The following is a 14,128-nucleotide window of genomic DNA, read 5'->3' as shown; positions in this document are numbered from 1 at the left end:
ATTACAGATTTTCAAGGAAAACTGGCTGGTTTTTTTTGTTTTGTTTTTTTTTTTAGAAATATTCAAATTATAACTTTTTTCATTCTTGCCCCACGTGCATTTTTCCTGTTGCAAAAAACAAACAAACTGTGTAGCCAATAAAGAGCATCATTTCAATTGTAAACCAAGTATGTGCTGCTAATTTTTACATTCCCCTGCAGTGGCCTGTGATGCGGGCCATAAACCAGCATAGCACCACGTGAAGCTGATTATCCACATAAATCTCCGCAACCAGAACTGAAGCGTGAAACCCACAGCTTGTGTGGATGGACAGGAAGTTTCCGGATATCCTTCATTTCTGTTCTCCTTCTTGGTTTTGTTAGTGGGCGCTAAATCGAAAGCAACAAAACAGTAAGTGATGTTTTGGCGATAGCTGATTTGAAATGTTGCTCAGTGGATTACTGTAGTTCACATGCACAGACAGAAGGTAACTTTAGTATACTATAGCACTGCTATGGCGCTGTGCAGAGTGGCTATGATATATGGCTATACAGAACGTCCTCGACTTACATTGGAGTTCCGTTCCTACACTGTGATGTAAGTCAATTTTTGGCCATAAGTCGCTACTCCGGCAAAAACGTAAACAAAGCCGTTATGTGCATCACATTATGATAAGTTCTTCAGAAAAGTCATGAATATCAATGACTTTCATGCATGTATGAGTCATTTTACAAGAAGATACCAGAATATTGTAACGGACTGATATTGTTGTTGATGTTGAAGTTTCAATGTTTATTGATCAGTTTATATATCAGTGAACATGCCATGTTTAGTCAGCTGACTTTTGATTGGCTCAGGGTCCGCAGTAATGTGTGTGTTACTCCATGCAGTGTGTGTGTGTGTGTGTGTGTGTGTGTGTGTGTGTGTGTGTGTGTGTGTGTGTGTGTGTGTGTGTGTGTGTGTGTGTGTGTGTGTGTGTGTGTGTGTGTGTGTGTGTGTCGAGCAAGAGAGAGCTGGGAACGGCGGCTAATTTTGGAGCAACATTATCGTGTTTTGCAGTTATTTTGGTGATGCCTACGGCCCACAGTAGCCTGTGTGAAGGTTCGATAAATGACCAGAGAATGAGATAAAGTCACTCATTTCTCGCAGAGGGTCGCTACAATATGTTGCAGTATATGCACTGTTTTTACAACTTGACCAATGCTCGTGGGTGTTTCGCCCTGTTCCGAGCATTTTATTATATCTAATTTCACTTCCATGGTGATGCCCTTCCTTTTCTTCGAAGCACTGCTATCAGAAGAGTCTGACTTACACTTGGGAGTCATAATGAAAGGCAAAAAGTTAGCGAATGTAGCACAATCCAAGGTGCCGTACAACTGGCGAATGCAAACAAAGCCGTCTTATAGTGCTGCGTGACGACGTATTCGTCCACTCCACTCGCCAACTACTTCCACTTTACCAGTTCTGACGGAATGACGGAACGGTGTACGTTACACAGAAGACCAGCCCATAACCACTTCCGACATAACGACGAAACACCATAGGTAGATGATGTCTTAAACCGAGGACCCTCTGTATATATGGCAGCAGCAAGCCTCTTCACCGCAGCCTCATCCTCCACCATCAGCAGTAGCCTCCATAGGTATTTATTTTTTCTTCTATCATGAATAAGGAATGACTAATGACATTTCTGGTGATAATAATCTTCAATATTTTTCAGGAGTTCACCTGTGGAGCCTTTTGGATCAAGATGCAAGCAGAGCCTGGCAAACGCAAAGCACTGCTGCTAATGCAATTGTGAAAATGAACTGGTACCTGGCTGATCCTCCCCCAGGAAGAACTGCAGAGCCACTCACATACTGGGCCACCCACAAAACTGTTTACCCCAAGCTGTATGAAGTAGCCAAACATTTCCTGTGTACCTCCAGCCTCATCTGTGCCATGTGAACAGGGTTTTTTCCAAGGCTGGGGAAATAGTCTCAAAAGGAAGAAACCGCTTGAGTCTGAAAACTGTGGATAAACTGTAATTTCTCAACGAAAACTCATAGTCAGTTACACAAGCACACTCACTGCGGTGTTTTTAAGCACACTCTCATTATCCACGCATCCATGAACCTCTTTATGAACAAACCCCCCCAAAAATACTTTGCCAAAATCCACAATATAATCTGCATTTGCACCAGTCCCATGTGAAAATTACATCAGTCTGTATTTGTAGAGCACATCTCATGAATGTAGCAGCACCATTTAAATGTTTCATAACACAAAATATAAGAGAAGAGTATATAGGGTTACAAACAGACATGCCAAATAAGAAACATGGTCTTCAATTGCTACTGTCATTATTATTACTAGTAATATTATTATTATTATCATACCCACGAGAAACCATACAGTCATCTATTATAGTTGAATAGGAGTGTGCCAGGCAAAATCAAATCCAAAACAATCCACAAACCAATCAATAACATGTCTTGATTGCACATCATTTTTATCAACCACTAGATGTCCTACTCAAGCACTGTGTGTCATTGAAGCCTCGGGTAATGAACACCGGGGATTGTAACACCTAGTCCTTTCAACGAACCTTGAATAATGTGTCAACCAGGTGTCCACCTGAGTCCTGCAACAACATCAGGTTAGGTCAACAATGAAGAAAATCAATATCACCAAGGCAGCAGGACCAGACGGGGTGCCGGGCCTGAAGGCATGTGCAGACCAGCTAGCAGGCATGTTTACGGACATTTTCAACCGGTCCTTACAGCAGGCTGTAGTCCCCACATGTATTAAATCCACCACTATAGTGCCCGTGCCCAAGAAACAGGCAGTGAAATGCCTGAATGACTACCGCCCAGTTGCCTTGACACCAATAATAATAAAGTGCTTTGAGAGGCTGGTCCTGCATTACATCAAGGACATCATTCCTGCTGATCTGGACATCCACCAGTTTGCTTATAGAGCAAACAGATCAACGGAAGACGCCATCTCAACTGCACTGCACACGGCCCTGACCCACCTGGAGGGCCCCAACACCTATGTTAGAATGCTATTTGTTGATTTTACATCAGCATTCAACACCATCTCCCCCCATAAACTGATAACCAAGCTTGGCCATCTGGGACTAGACACCACACTCTGCTCCTGGATCCACAGCTTTCTCACCGGCAGACCACAGAGTGTCAGAGTAGGAGAGGTGACATCATCCACACTCACAATGAGTACAGGTGCACCTCAGGGCTGCGTCCTCAGCCCGGCCCTGTTCACCCTTTTCACACATGACTGTACCTCCATCCACCCCTCCAACACGACAGTAAAGTTTGCTGATGACACCACCATAGTGGGATTAATATCTGACAACAATGAGATCCACTACAGGGAGAAGGTCCAGCGCCTGGTCAGCTGGTGCTCTGAAAGTGACCTGGTGATGAATACCATCAAAACAAAAGAGATCATTGTGGACTTGAGGAGAGCCAGAAAAATGCCCCCCCCCCAACCTCTCTGCATAAATGGAGAGGAGGTGGAGAGGGTCAGCAACATCAATTTCCTGGATCACCACATCACCAGTGATCTCACATGGACCTCCAACACCTCCCACTTGGTGAAGAAGGCTCAGCAGAGACTTTTCTTTCTGCGGAGGCTGAAAAAGGCCAAGCTCCCCTCACAGCTTCTCATGAACTTCTACAGGAGTACGATTGAGATTGTGCTACTGCAGCACAGTCTGGTTTTCCAGCTGCACCACTGGAAACAGAAGGGACTTGGCGCGTGTCGTAAAAACTGCACAGTAGATTGTGGGTAGACAGCTTCCCAGCCTGGACTCTGTCTATGCTAGCCGGCTGAGGATAAAGGCCAGCAGCATCGCCAGAGATCCCACATATCCTGGACACAGACTGTTTGTCCCCCTTCCATCAGGGAAAAGATTTCAGACATTAAAAACAAGAACCAGCAGACTGCGAAACAGCTTATTCTCCAGAGCTGTTGCCACCATCACACCCCCCACCCATTGCCCCACCACCCAGACATTGCCCCCTTCCGGCTCACCTGTGCAATAAGAACTCTGCTTAGTGCTGTCATGTCATCTGTGCAACAACAAACTTACCTTAGTACTGTACTTCCACTCTTTGCACGATTTTATATTTTCAGTCCTGCAACACTTGACAACTTTACTTTGTATATAGTACTTTATTTGATTCTTATTATTTACTTTTTTAAGAGTAGCGTAATTTACGGACTATTGAGCACACCTGAACATAAGCTGCTCCCACTAAATTTAAAAATAAAACTAGTTTTTTACATATATAAGCCGCACCTGACCATAAGCCGCAGGTATCCACCATTGTAACATGAGATGTTTATACAGAAAGATTTTTTTAAAACTTTTAATGAAATAAATGCTTTTTTTCCAAACAGTGCCTGTAACATGGCAGTAACACAGCAGTAAAACACACATTGAGTCAGTTCATGCTGCCGACTCCGTCTCACCATCGATTCATTGATGCCAATCTGACGTGCAGCAGCTCTATTTCCTTCAACAGGCAGATCGATTGCCTTTAACTTAAAAGCTGCATCATATGCATTTCTTCGTGTGTTTTCCATGATGAGGTGTGCGCATGAAGCGCAAAATGACTGATGTGAAGAATTTAGTGCGAGTGCGTTTGATTTAATTCGAACAGTGTCATTGATCCGCTGTGACCTGTTCGGTAATTTCATTCTGATGTGACGAGGCTAAACATGTTGACGGCATGAAGCTCGCCAGTAAAAATCTAGACATTAGTCACACCATTGTATAAGCCGCAGGGCTCAAAACGTGAGAAAAAAGTAGCGACTTACAGTCCGTAAAGTGCGGTTTTATTATCTATTTTTATTCTTATTTGCACTGCCGCTAATTGTCATTTCCTTCCATACAAATTTTGTTGTACTTTTGCACAATTATAATAAAGTGTCCTGATCTTTATCTTATCTTTAACAGTTTCAATTGGTGCGATAAATGACTGACCTGAGTGACCAACTTAGTAACTGAATGAATTAAAATGCACCACAATGCATTCATCTGGGACAATTGAGCCATGTCAGTCAACCAAAGTAACTCTACTTTTTTTAGATTTCATTTCTTTTGACCAATGCTATACTAAACAGTTTGTATTGTTTTCACTGACACTGTAGCAAATGAGCACTTTGTCACTGTATATTTTATATGTGATATTTTCAGAGTACAGGTTCGTGTTTTTCCAACAAAAACAAGGTAGATCAATTGGACAGACTTTATTTTTATTAGACCTTTCAGTCAGTTTAGTGCAATTCAAAGCCTGTGTTGGACCTTCATGGGATAAGGTCTTGGAGTAGTGGTGAGTCCAAAGACAGGAGTGAAGTCTGGTTTTCCTGCATCTTCAGGCCAGATGAACTTAAACTTCCTCAACAGAGTCACCATGATGAGGAAGAGCTCCATACGAGCCAGACCCTCTCCAAGACACATCCGAGGACCTGAGGAATAAAAAAACACGTCAAAGTCATCTACAATAATTTGAACTGACTGACCTTATCTGTGCCTGCCACTCCAAGTGTGATACAGTTTTTATGCTCTTATACCTGCAGAGAAAGGGATGAAGGCGTCTGGTTTGACAAACTCTCCCTGGTCATTGAGGAAGTTTTCAGGATTGAATTCATGAGGGTATTTCCATTGTCCCTCCTCATTCAGCACTGAGATCATGTTCTGGATGATCCTCGTACCCTGAGGAGGTGAACCAAAAGAATTAGGGACACTCTTCACTTTGTTGTCCCTGTTTCCAAAAGCTATTTAATCATTTGCACCATACCTTGGGAATGGAATATCCGGCAAGCTCTGTATCTTTAGTCGTACAATGGAAGATGCTGAGTGGAACGGTGTTGGCAATTCTTTGTGACTCATGGATCACAGCCTGGATGAAGAGTAAGTAAGTAAAGTTTATTTATATAGCACTTTCCACAGATACAAAATCACAAGGCACTTTACAACTATAATAAAACAAGGAAAAAACAAAAACAATAATGATAAAGGTAATAAATTGTTAAAAGAGGGGAGCAGCGGCTAAAATACAGTGCATCAAAACAATAAATAAAATATAGCAGTTACAGGTCAATCAAAAGCCTGTCAGAATAAAAATGTTTTCAGCTGCCTCATAAAAGCCTCACAGGAGTCAACCAATCTTAGCTGTAGAGGAAGAGCATTCCACAGTTTTGGTGCGAGAGCTTGGAAAGCACAGTCACCACAGGTTTTATACTTGGAAGGAGGGACAACAAGTAATTTTTGTTGACCTGACCTGAGAGCTCCATTCAGGGGGTACGGGTGAAGGAGGTCAGAGATATATCGTGGTGATTGGCCACATAAAGCCTTAAAAGTTAGCACCCGTATTTTAAAATGTACGCAAAAATTGATCGGGAGCTAGTGAAGAGAGGACAGGACTGGGGTGATTTGGGATCTCCGGATTGTTCCTATTAAAAGACAAGCAGCTGCATTTTGGACTGGTTGAAGATGGTTAAAAGAGGATTGATTTCAACAGGGAAAAATGGCATTACAATAATCTCAAGTAGATGCAATAAAAGCATGTAAAATCATCTCCAGTTCCACTTTGAATACCATGGAGATTAACTTAGCTATGTTGCACAGATGGAAAAAACAGAAACGTGTTAGCTGGCTGACAAGGTTGTCAAGTGACAGAGACTGATCAAAAACCACACCTAGATTTCTAATGCACTGTTTAACACAGTCTCTTAATGGACCAATATGCTGTTTAAAGGATGGTATCCATTAGCCAGGGGCAAGTATAAGAGCGTTAGTTTTACTTGTATTTAATTAAAGTCCAGATTTGAATAGCCTGCAAACAGTCATTTATGATGGATAATTTGTTGCTCTCTTCATTTTTGAAAGAGTAATATAATTGAATGTCATCAGCAATACAAATGATAAGAAATCCCACTAAATTGGCTAATTATCTGACCAAGAGGCAGCAGATAAAATGAGAGAAGTATTGGACCCAGGACAGAACCCTGTGGGACACCACAAGACTGAGGGGCTGTATCAGACATAAACTGGCCTACTGAAACAGACAACCTCCTGTGAGAAAGGTAGGATGAGAACTAGTACATGGCAGACCCTGAAATACCCACTAGCTGCTCTAGCCTATTTGACAGGATACCGTGACCCACAGTGTCAAAAGCTGAGCTGAAGACAAGAAGTCCTAACAACGAGCATTTGCCATCATCTGCTCCCATCAGAATATCATTAGTGACTTTAGTAAGGGCTGATTCTGTTGAATGCAGTTTACGAAAGCCAGATTGGAGTGAGTCGTACCTGCCATATACGTCTTGAGCTCTAAGATGCAACCACCCCCTCGAGCATTTTAGAGACAAACAGCAATTTAGAGACATTTAAAGATTTTTTTTTTTGCCTTATCTGACTCGCAGCAGAAGAAAAATAATGCCAGCTCTCTGAAGCTCAACCACAATACAGATCAATCCAGCTGCAGCAGACAGCAGTATGTTTACAACCAAAAAACAAGCCCATAATAAATTACATTTAAAGATGGTGATAACAACTGATCTCCAAATCCAGTTTATCCAAAAGATTTTAGAATCTCCTACCTTGTGTCACACTTTCACATGTTGATCAGAAATAAAATTATGAGGAGAAATCTGTCACATGATATCCACTACAGTACCTGCATGTAGGGCATCTGGTGTCTGTCATCAAAACAGGCCTGATCCTTCCCTTCCAACACCCGGTCTATTTCCTGCTGACATCGTTCTGAGAAGGCAAGATAATGTCAGATGTTGTATTCCAGATTTAACATTTCAACTTCAACACTGAGATGGTAACAAAACATGACAAAGTCAAGGAAAAAGGAAACCTTTAAGCATAGAGAAACCACTAAATAAGTGACAGGTTTCAGTCATGAAATTAAACAATATAATAAACCAAAGGTATAAAAAAAATAAAATAGAATACAAAAAAATTGGCTGTAAAAGTGTCTGCTTTCCATTTAAATTCCTGGTATGATACATGGTAGCACAAGTGATGGCTTTTACAGGTTTCATATTGAAAGACAGTTGTGGAACTACAATGTCAGAAACAGAAAAGTAATGCCTCATATGTACATGTGCAGGTATACCTTGTATGTGTGGGTGGTTCATAAGGTAAAGAAAAGCAGTAAGCAGGGTGTTGGAGGTCGTGTCAGTCCCAGCAAACTGAAGATCTATTGCGGTAAATATGAGTTTGTCCTCTGAAAATGAAGAATCCTCTGCTTTCTAAAAACAGGAGAGTGATCTTTGTAAGTCAAATGAAAATAAGGTAAAAATGTTAGTATACCATACTGATGCACATTGTGGGAGGTGAAAAGAGTCAGCTCATGATCACAGTAATATAAGAGAGGAATGTGTTCTACTTAATTTAAACACAACCAATGTCTGTTACCACAATATATCATCTGAGATACTGAGCTGACTGGTCTCACACACCTTTTCCAGTTCATCCAGGTAGCAGTCAAGAAAATCTCGAGGCTCTCCAGGGACTCTGGTCTTCTTGTGCTCATTCAACGAACGAAGCACAAGGTCAGAAGAATGCTAAAAAAACATAATCATTTGTATAAATGTACTTTTTGTTTTCATTGACAAAAGATTTGGGGATTTTTTGTGGTAAGTCTTGTTTTTACCTAAACATTCTGAACAGATGTACAGTATGTAGGACATGTGTGCACGGCTAATTATTTTAAAGTTACCTTCATTGCCTTAAAGGCCTTGTTGAAGGGCAGTGGCAGCTTACGAATCAAGGGAAAAGAGCTGTACAGCTGAAACAAAACAAACAAAAACAGAATCATTGTATGTTATATATTCTGATTTCTGCCATAAATAGTTTTGAAGAGATGGTTTTATTGTCAGTTATTTTGTTTGACTGAGAAGAGTAGACATAAAAAGAATAGCTTGAGATAGTTCTTAGGAAGGTAATGTCACATCCAGCTCCCATTCAGAGATCATGTTTCTTTAATTCCTGATTTATTTTGGTATTTCCTGTTTTGCACTTGTATTTGTTCTTGTCTTATTGCAGGTGTCTTCACACTGCCTGGTTTTGCCAGTGTGTTTGTGACCCAGCCTGTTTTTGACAAGGAAGCTTGCTTTTCTGATTTGCATGCCTCTACTTCCCAGCTTGTATGATTACCAAACCTGCTTTTGGGATTTGGAAAACTCTGCCTCATTTTTGTGCTTTTGTGCTATAAACCTGTTGTACTTTTATGAGTCACCAGACTCATAGATTAGGGTGACCCTATTTTGATTAACGAAAACCAGGACACTGGGTCTGGCAATGAGATAATCAAATGATACTCGAAGTTTACTCAAAGATGCCTTATAATTTCAATACATTTAAAGTATGCCTTCTCTGTATGGATAGAAAATGGTTATATTACCAAATACTATCTATAACCAAAGACACAAATTCAGATAGGCTTTTCAGGTTACTCAACATGTTTCATTATGACAAGTTTCAAAAATAACGAATGAAATAATGACAGAAATAATGTCTCTTCTGCATTCAAAAAAAAACAAAACTGAAAAACTACCTCTGCTATATTAGCAATGCAGCTTTAACAAAAATAGCTCACGTGCAGCACCGCAAGTACAGAGTACGCCCTCGTGCTGGACAATTTTGTGGCCCAATGAAAAACAATGAAAATCAGGACATTTTCATCACTTTGTAAAAAGCAACCAGGACGGCCAAGACAGGATGTGAAAACAGGACATGTTCTGGGAAAACAGGACGTTTGGTCACCCTATCGTACATTTTATGTCCATACCCTTTTGTAGTCTGCGATAGTGCAAAATGGCCATCAACAGAGACTCATCTAAATCAGATCCTGTCCTGGTTGCCTTAAAAACCTAAAAAAAACACACAGGGGAGATGTGAACGACCCTACATGCTTTGACTCACCATCGCCCATGGTCCATTGGCGATCTTGGTAATATCAGTGGCACTCTGAACAATTGTTGCGATGAACTCATCGTCATACTCGTAGCGTGTACCAAAGACAACCTGGCACATGATGTTGGAGGCCACATTATGAAACATAACTTGAGGAGTCAGAGTTTTGCCTGTAAAAGATATATTGGAAACTATTGCACAAAACAGCATTGTACAAGAACACAACACATCACAGAGTCAATAAGCTGTTTGCCATTACAGGAACACTTGACTGTATTCAGGTGACAAGAAAAGTACCTATTTCAGCATAGGTACTTCTGAGCAGTCCTGAAAAATTGCTTTGTGGGGCTCGAATCTAACTAGCTAAACTTGGAGAAGACTATACTGATGGGAGAACAAGTGTCATTTTTTCAGCCCTCTCATTATCCTCGCTGGACAGCAGCATTCTCTATTTGAACATTGTAAAGCAAAAAGTAAAAAAATGCCACAGGGGCAAAAATTGTTGTTGATGCTAATTTTCAATGTTAATTAAAGTGGAGTTGCACCAAGAAGCTGCTGTTTGTCATTGATCTGGCACAACACAATTAAACCTGTCAGATCCTACACTGCAATGTAAACAGAGTAAAAGAGTAAAAGAGTTGATCTGTTGGCTGTTCCTGTCAACGTTTGTGCCACCTGACATCTCCCCTGAGTTCCTGCAGCGGAAAGTTGCCTGGTGCAACAATATTGTGTTGTGTGGACCCACCAATATTTTTATCCAGTGTTGTAATGATGTATTGAGTCTCGTCATGAATTCTCTCCTCCATTGATTTCTTCCCCAGACCAAAGTTCCTCATTGTCATGAGAGAAAAGCGACGATGCTCCCTCCAACTGGAGCCATAATCTGAAAAAATAAATCCTACAACAGGTGTAGCAAAACAAAGAGCTGATTAGTCAAGGAAGGAACTTTTTCTGAAAACATGACTGTCATTGTGAACATTTCTATTCTTGTCCAGTATCACAAAATCTTTGGTTTTAATGAGCCTAGAGGTTTCCTCAGGTCTTTCCTCTGTCGTGGACTTTGGTTTGTTTTTGTACTGTTTATTTTTAAATCACCTTTTATCATCTGTCCAATGACATAAAATGTCTATTTTACCGTTCCTCTGGGTGGTATCATGAGCAAGCAGGTCTTGAGGTCGTCCAGCAAATTCAGCGGCCTTGATCACCATAGCCTCCTTCATGACCTTCATCCCATTGATGACTACAGTCGGTTTACGGCCTAGGAACAGACTGTAGACATTTCCGTAAGACTTCCTCAGCTGTAAAGGAACATTACAGAGGGCTGTTTAAAATATATGCTTAACACCTTCAGATATTTTTAAGTGGTTTAGTGGTATTTATTGACCTGTTGGAGAATATGACAAAAATAGACACGGCAGAGCAAATTTAATCATAAGGGGGGGAGGGTGGAAGAGATTTTTAAAAAATAAGAAACTGTTGTATCAAAATGAAAAAATAAACTGGAAAGAGTAATGCAGAATTTTTTATTTCATTTTGTTTTGTCTTATTTTACTTGTTATTTCAGTTGTGTGAAAGGAGCTTGCAAAATAAGAATTTCATTACTCAGGGTAACCACTGTGTTTCTGCTGTGTATATGACCATAAAGTTCTTGAAACTTGAATCTTGAAAATGTGCTTCAATAGCATCTAACTCTATTGCATTTAAAGAATAAAACACTTTTTTTTTTAAAGTTATTCCCAACCTACCCATGTTTATTGAGAGGCATGTGATTATTGTGCACCACCCTGGTGTTACTGGTGTACAATTTAATGATGTGGATGACCATTTGTAGCAGCACTGCACTCAGAATAATATCCTGCGTATTTGTCTATATATATGTGTCCTGCTGTTCTCAGATTGCTGCAGGAATTTAGTGACCTTTTTATACAGTCTAAAGCAGCTGTGGATAAAAGTAAAAATCAGAATCAATCACATACAGTTGTGGACAAAAGTTTACATACACTTGTAAAGACCATGTATATGATGGCAGTCTGGAGTTTATCTAGACTGCCACGATTCCTAATTGTCTGTAATGGAATCACTGAAACACAAGCATTTTTGTCACAGAAACAATCATGCAGTTTGGTTCTTTCATAGACAATTTTAAAACAAAAGATTACTTAAAATATTTCACTTTACACTTAATATGTCATATTAACGTATAATTGTGAACAAGCTTTATATGACAACTAATCTAATAATATATAGATGCTAGATTTCAGATTTTCAATAATAAGCTGTAATCATTAAGATCAAAACAAATGAATAGCTTGAAATATTTTACTTTATGTGTAATAATTACAGAATATATGAACGTTTACTTTTATGAATTAAATTACAAAACAAACCCAGAACTTTTCACAATATTCCAATTTTTCGAGCTGCACCTGTAATTGCTTTATGCATTTATAAATTATCTTCCAGAATTCTCCTGTATTTCTGTAAAAGGACGTTGCTGCTTGCAAATGCATTTTTTTTAAATGCCCTGTCACCCACATAGAGTTGAACTCTTGCAGAAAAAATGTCCTCACATTTGTTTTCTTTTCAAACACTGATTGTCTACGATCAGCTATGCCTGCCTGCAATCCCCCTCTGGTGCCAGTTTTCTCGGCCAGCCCTAATGACTTTCAGCCAGTATCCCTCTGCCATGCCTGTGACACAATCGATTAAACATTAATATCAAACATGCTGCATGAAGAAATTAAATTTTATTTGATTTGACTTATCTCAACAATCAAAATTACAAACTGTTCCTGACCTGTCATACTGCATGGATACACTCCAAGTGTGCAAGAAGTCAACTTAATGCCAACAATCACATAAAAAGAACAGGATCTGCAGTGTTGCTGAGTAACCCATGCTCAGCAACACTACAGATCCTGTTCACTACGGAACAGGATCGACAGATTCTTTAATAATTACAGCAGTTAAAGGGCTTTTAAGACCAACATCATTCATTGCAACAATTTTCTTACTTTCTCCAAGTCCTCCAAGGGGTTCTTTAGATTTAGGTGCAAAATGTTCCCCAGGATGGGCAGGACAGGGGGTCCTGGTGGAAAGTTCTTGGGCCTCCTGGGCCTCAGTTGAAGGATGCTGAAGAAAATGCATAGCCCCAGCAGGACAAGTGAAAGAAACATGGTAGCAAGGATTGGACTGAACTGAAGAGAGTGAGTGATTAACCTGCTTTTAAAGGGTACCTTTGCCCTGAGCCCTGCCTCTTCTGACTGTGCTTCTCTGGATTAAGTGATGACATCAACCACACACAGGTGGCCATTCAGACCAAGAGGAAATGAGTTGTTGCTGCTGAGATATTGTCAGATAATCTGAAACTGATGGGACACCAGTCTACTGTCAGCAATTGCACTCGAAGATTTGTTGGTGATTTTTAATGTCAGTTGCAAAAGTACAAAGTGGAACTTTTAGAGCATAAAATCCTCTAGGATTTACTACTGCTTTGAGGAAGATAGGTCCAGATTTCTCGGCTGAGATATTATCAGATAACCTGGCTCACCAGATGGTTAGTTATAGTCAAAATTGTCAAAATATGCATGACAAAATTATCCTTGAAAATTGTTTGGAAATGGTAATTGCCTGATGACCATCAAAAGCAAGAACCAGTCGAAAATGTCGCAATTTGAAATTGTCATCCTGACCTCAGTGTTATCATAAAGTCAGAGTAAAACACCCTGTTGTATTTATAGGAAGGCAGGTTTTGTAACTTGCTGACCAATTAGAAATAACGCCAACTGAATGGTAGTTTTGAATTGTCTGTACTGATTAAATGCCTGTCCAAGGTTCAGTTTTATATCTGCACTTTGCCACTTCTGACAACAGGACTCTTGATCTGTTGCCAAGTAGAGTTAATTTAATCTCAAACCAAGACCTCATTTTCTATAAGATTTTGGTGTATGACAGAATGTCACAGTGAAAGTGAAGTTAATACAGAATTTATCTAAAGGCTGATGGTGGCACAAGAGTAACAAGAACTTAAAAATACCTTCTTTGTAGATCCGAGTGAATGATTTTGTAAAAGAGAACATGTCTTTCAAAAACACCCTCAAAAATAACTTTTCAGTTAAATTTTTCTAAATATATGTGCTATTTTCTTGTGCAGTTGGTAAGCTGTATGCATCGCATTGCAATGAGAACCTACATGCTTTTAGTTGG

The 14,128-nt window shown here is 40.0% G+C and overlaps 1 protein-coding gene across 1 annotated transcript; it reads right to left on the bottom strand.

The window, feature by feature from the left end:
* Positions 1–5,223: 5,223 nt before the first annotated feature.
* LOC111582297 (cytochrome P450 2F2-like) lies at positions 5,224–13,132 on the bottom strand. The gene is made up of 11 exons (XM_023290915.3): positions 12,937–13,132; positions 11,058–11,220; positions 10,668–10,820; positions 9,932–10,092; positions 8,727–8,795; positions 8,467–8,571; positions 8,121–8,256; positions 7,671–7,756; positions 5,790–5,891; positions 5,563–5,704; positions 5,224–5,457 (listed from the first exon to the last, which is right to left on the bottom strand). Exons 1-11 carry the CDS (start codon positions 13,096–13,098, stop codon positions 5,276–5,278), a joined length of 1,461 nt encoding a protein of 486 aa, XP_023146683.2. The 5' UTR covers positions 13,099–13,132; the 3' UTR covers positions 5,224–5,275.
* Between the last annotated feature and the right edge of the window lie 996 nt (positions 13,133–14,128).

This window comes from Amphiprion ocellaris, chromosome 3 (assembly GCF_022539595.1).
Source record: "Amphiprion ocellaris isolate individual 3 ecotype Okinawa chromosome 3, ASM2253959v1, whole genome shotgun sequence".
NCBI lineage: Eukaryota > Metazoa > Chordata > Actinopteri > Pomacentridae > Amphiprion > Amphiprion ocellaris.
The sequence above is the reverse complement of the archived record's forward strand: the minus strand, read 5'-3'. Positions and strand labels throughout refer to the sequence as shown.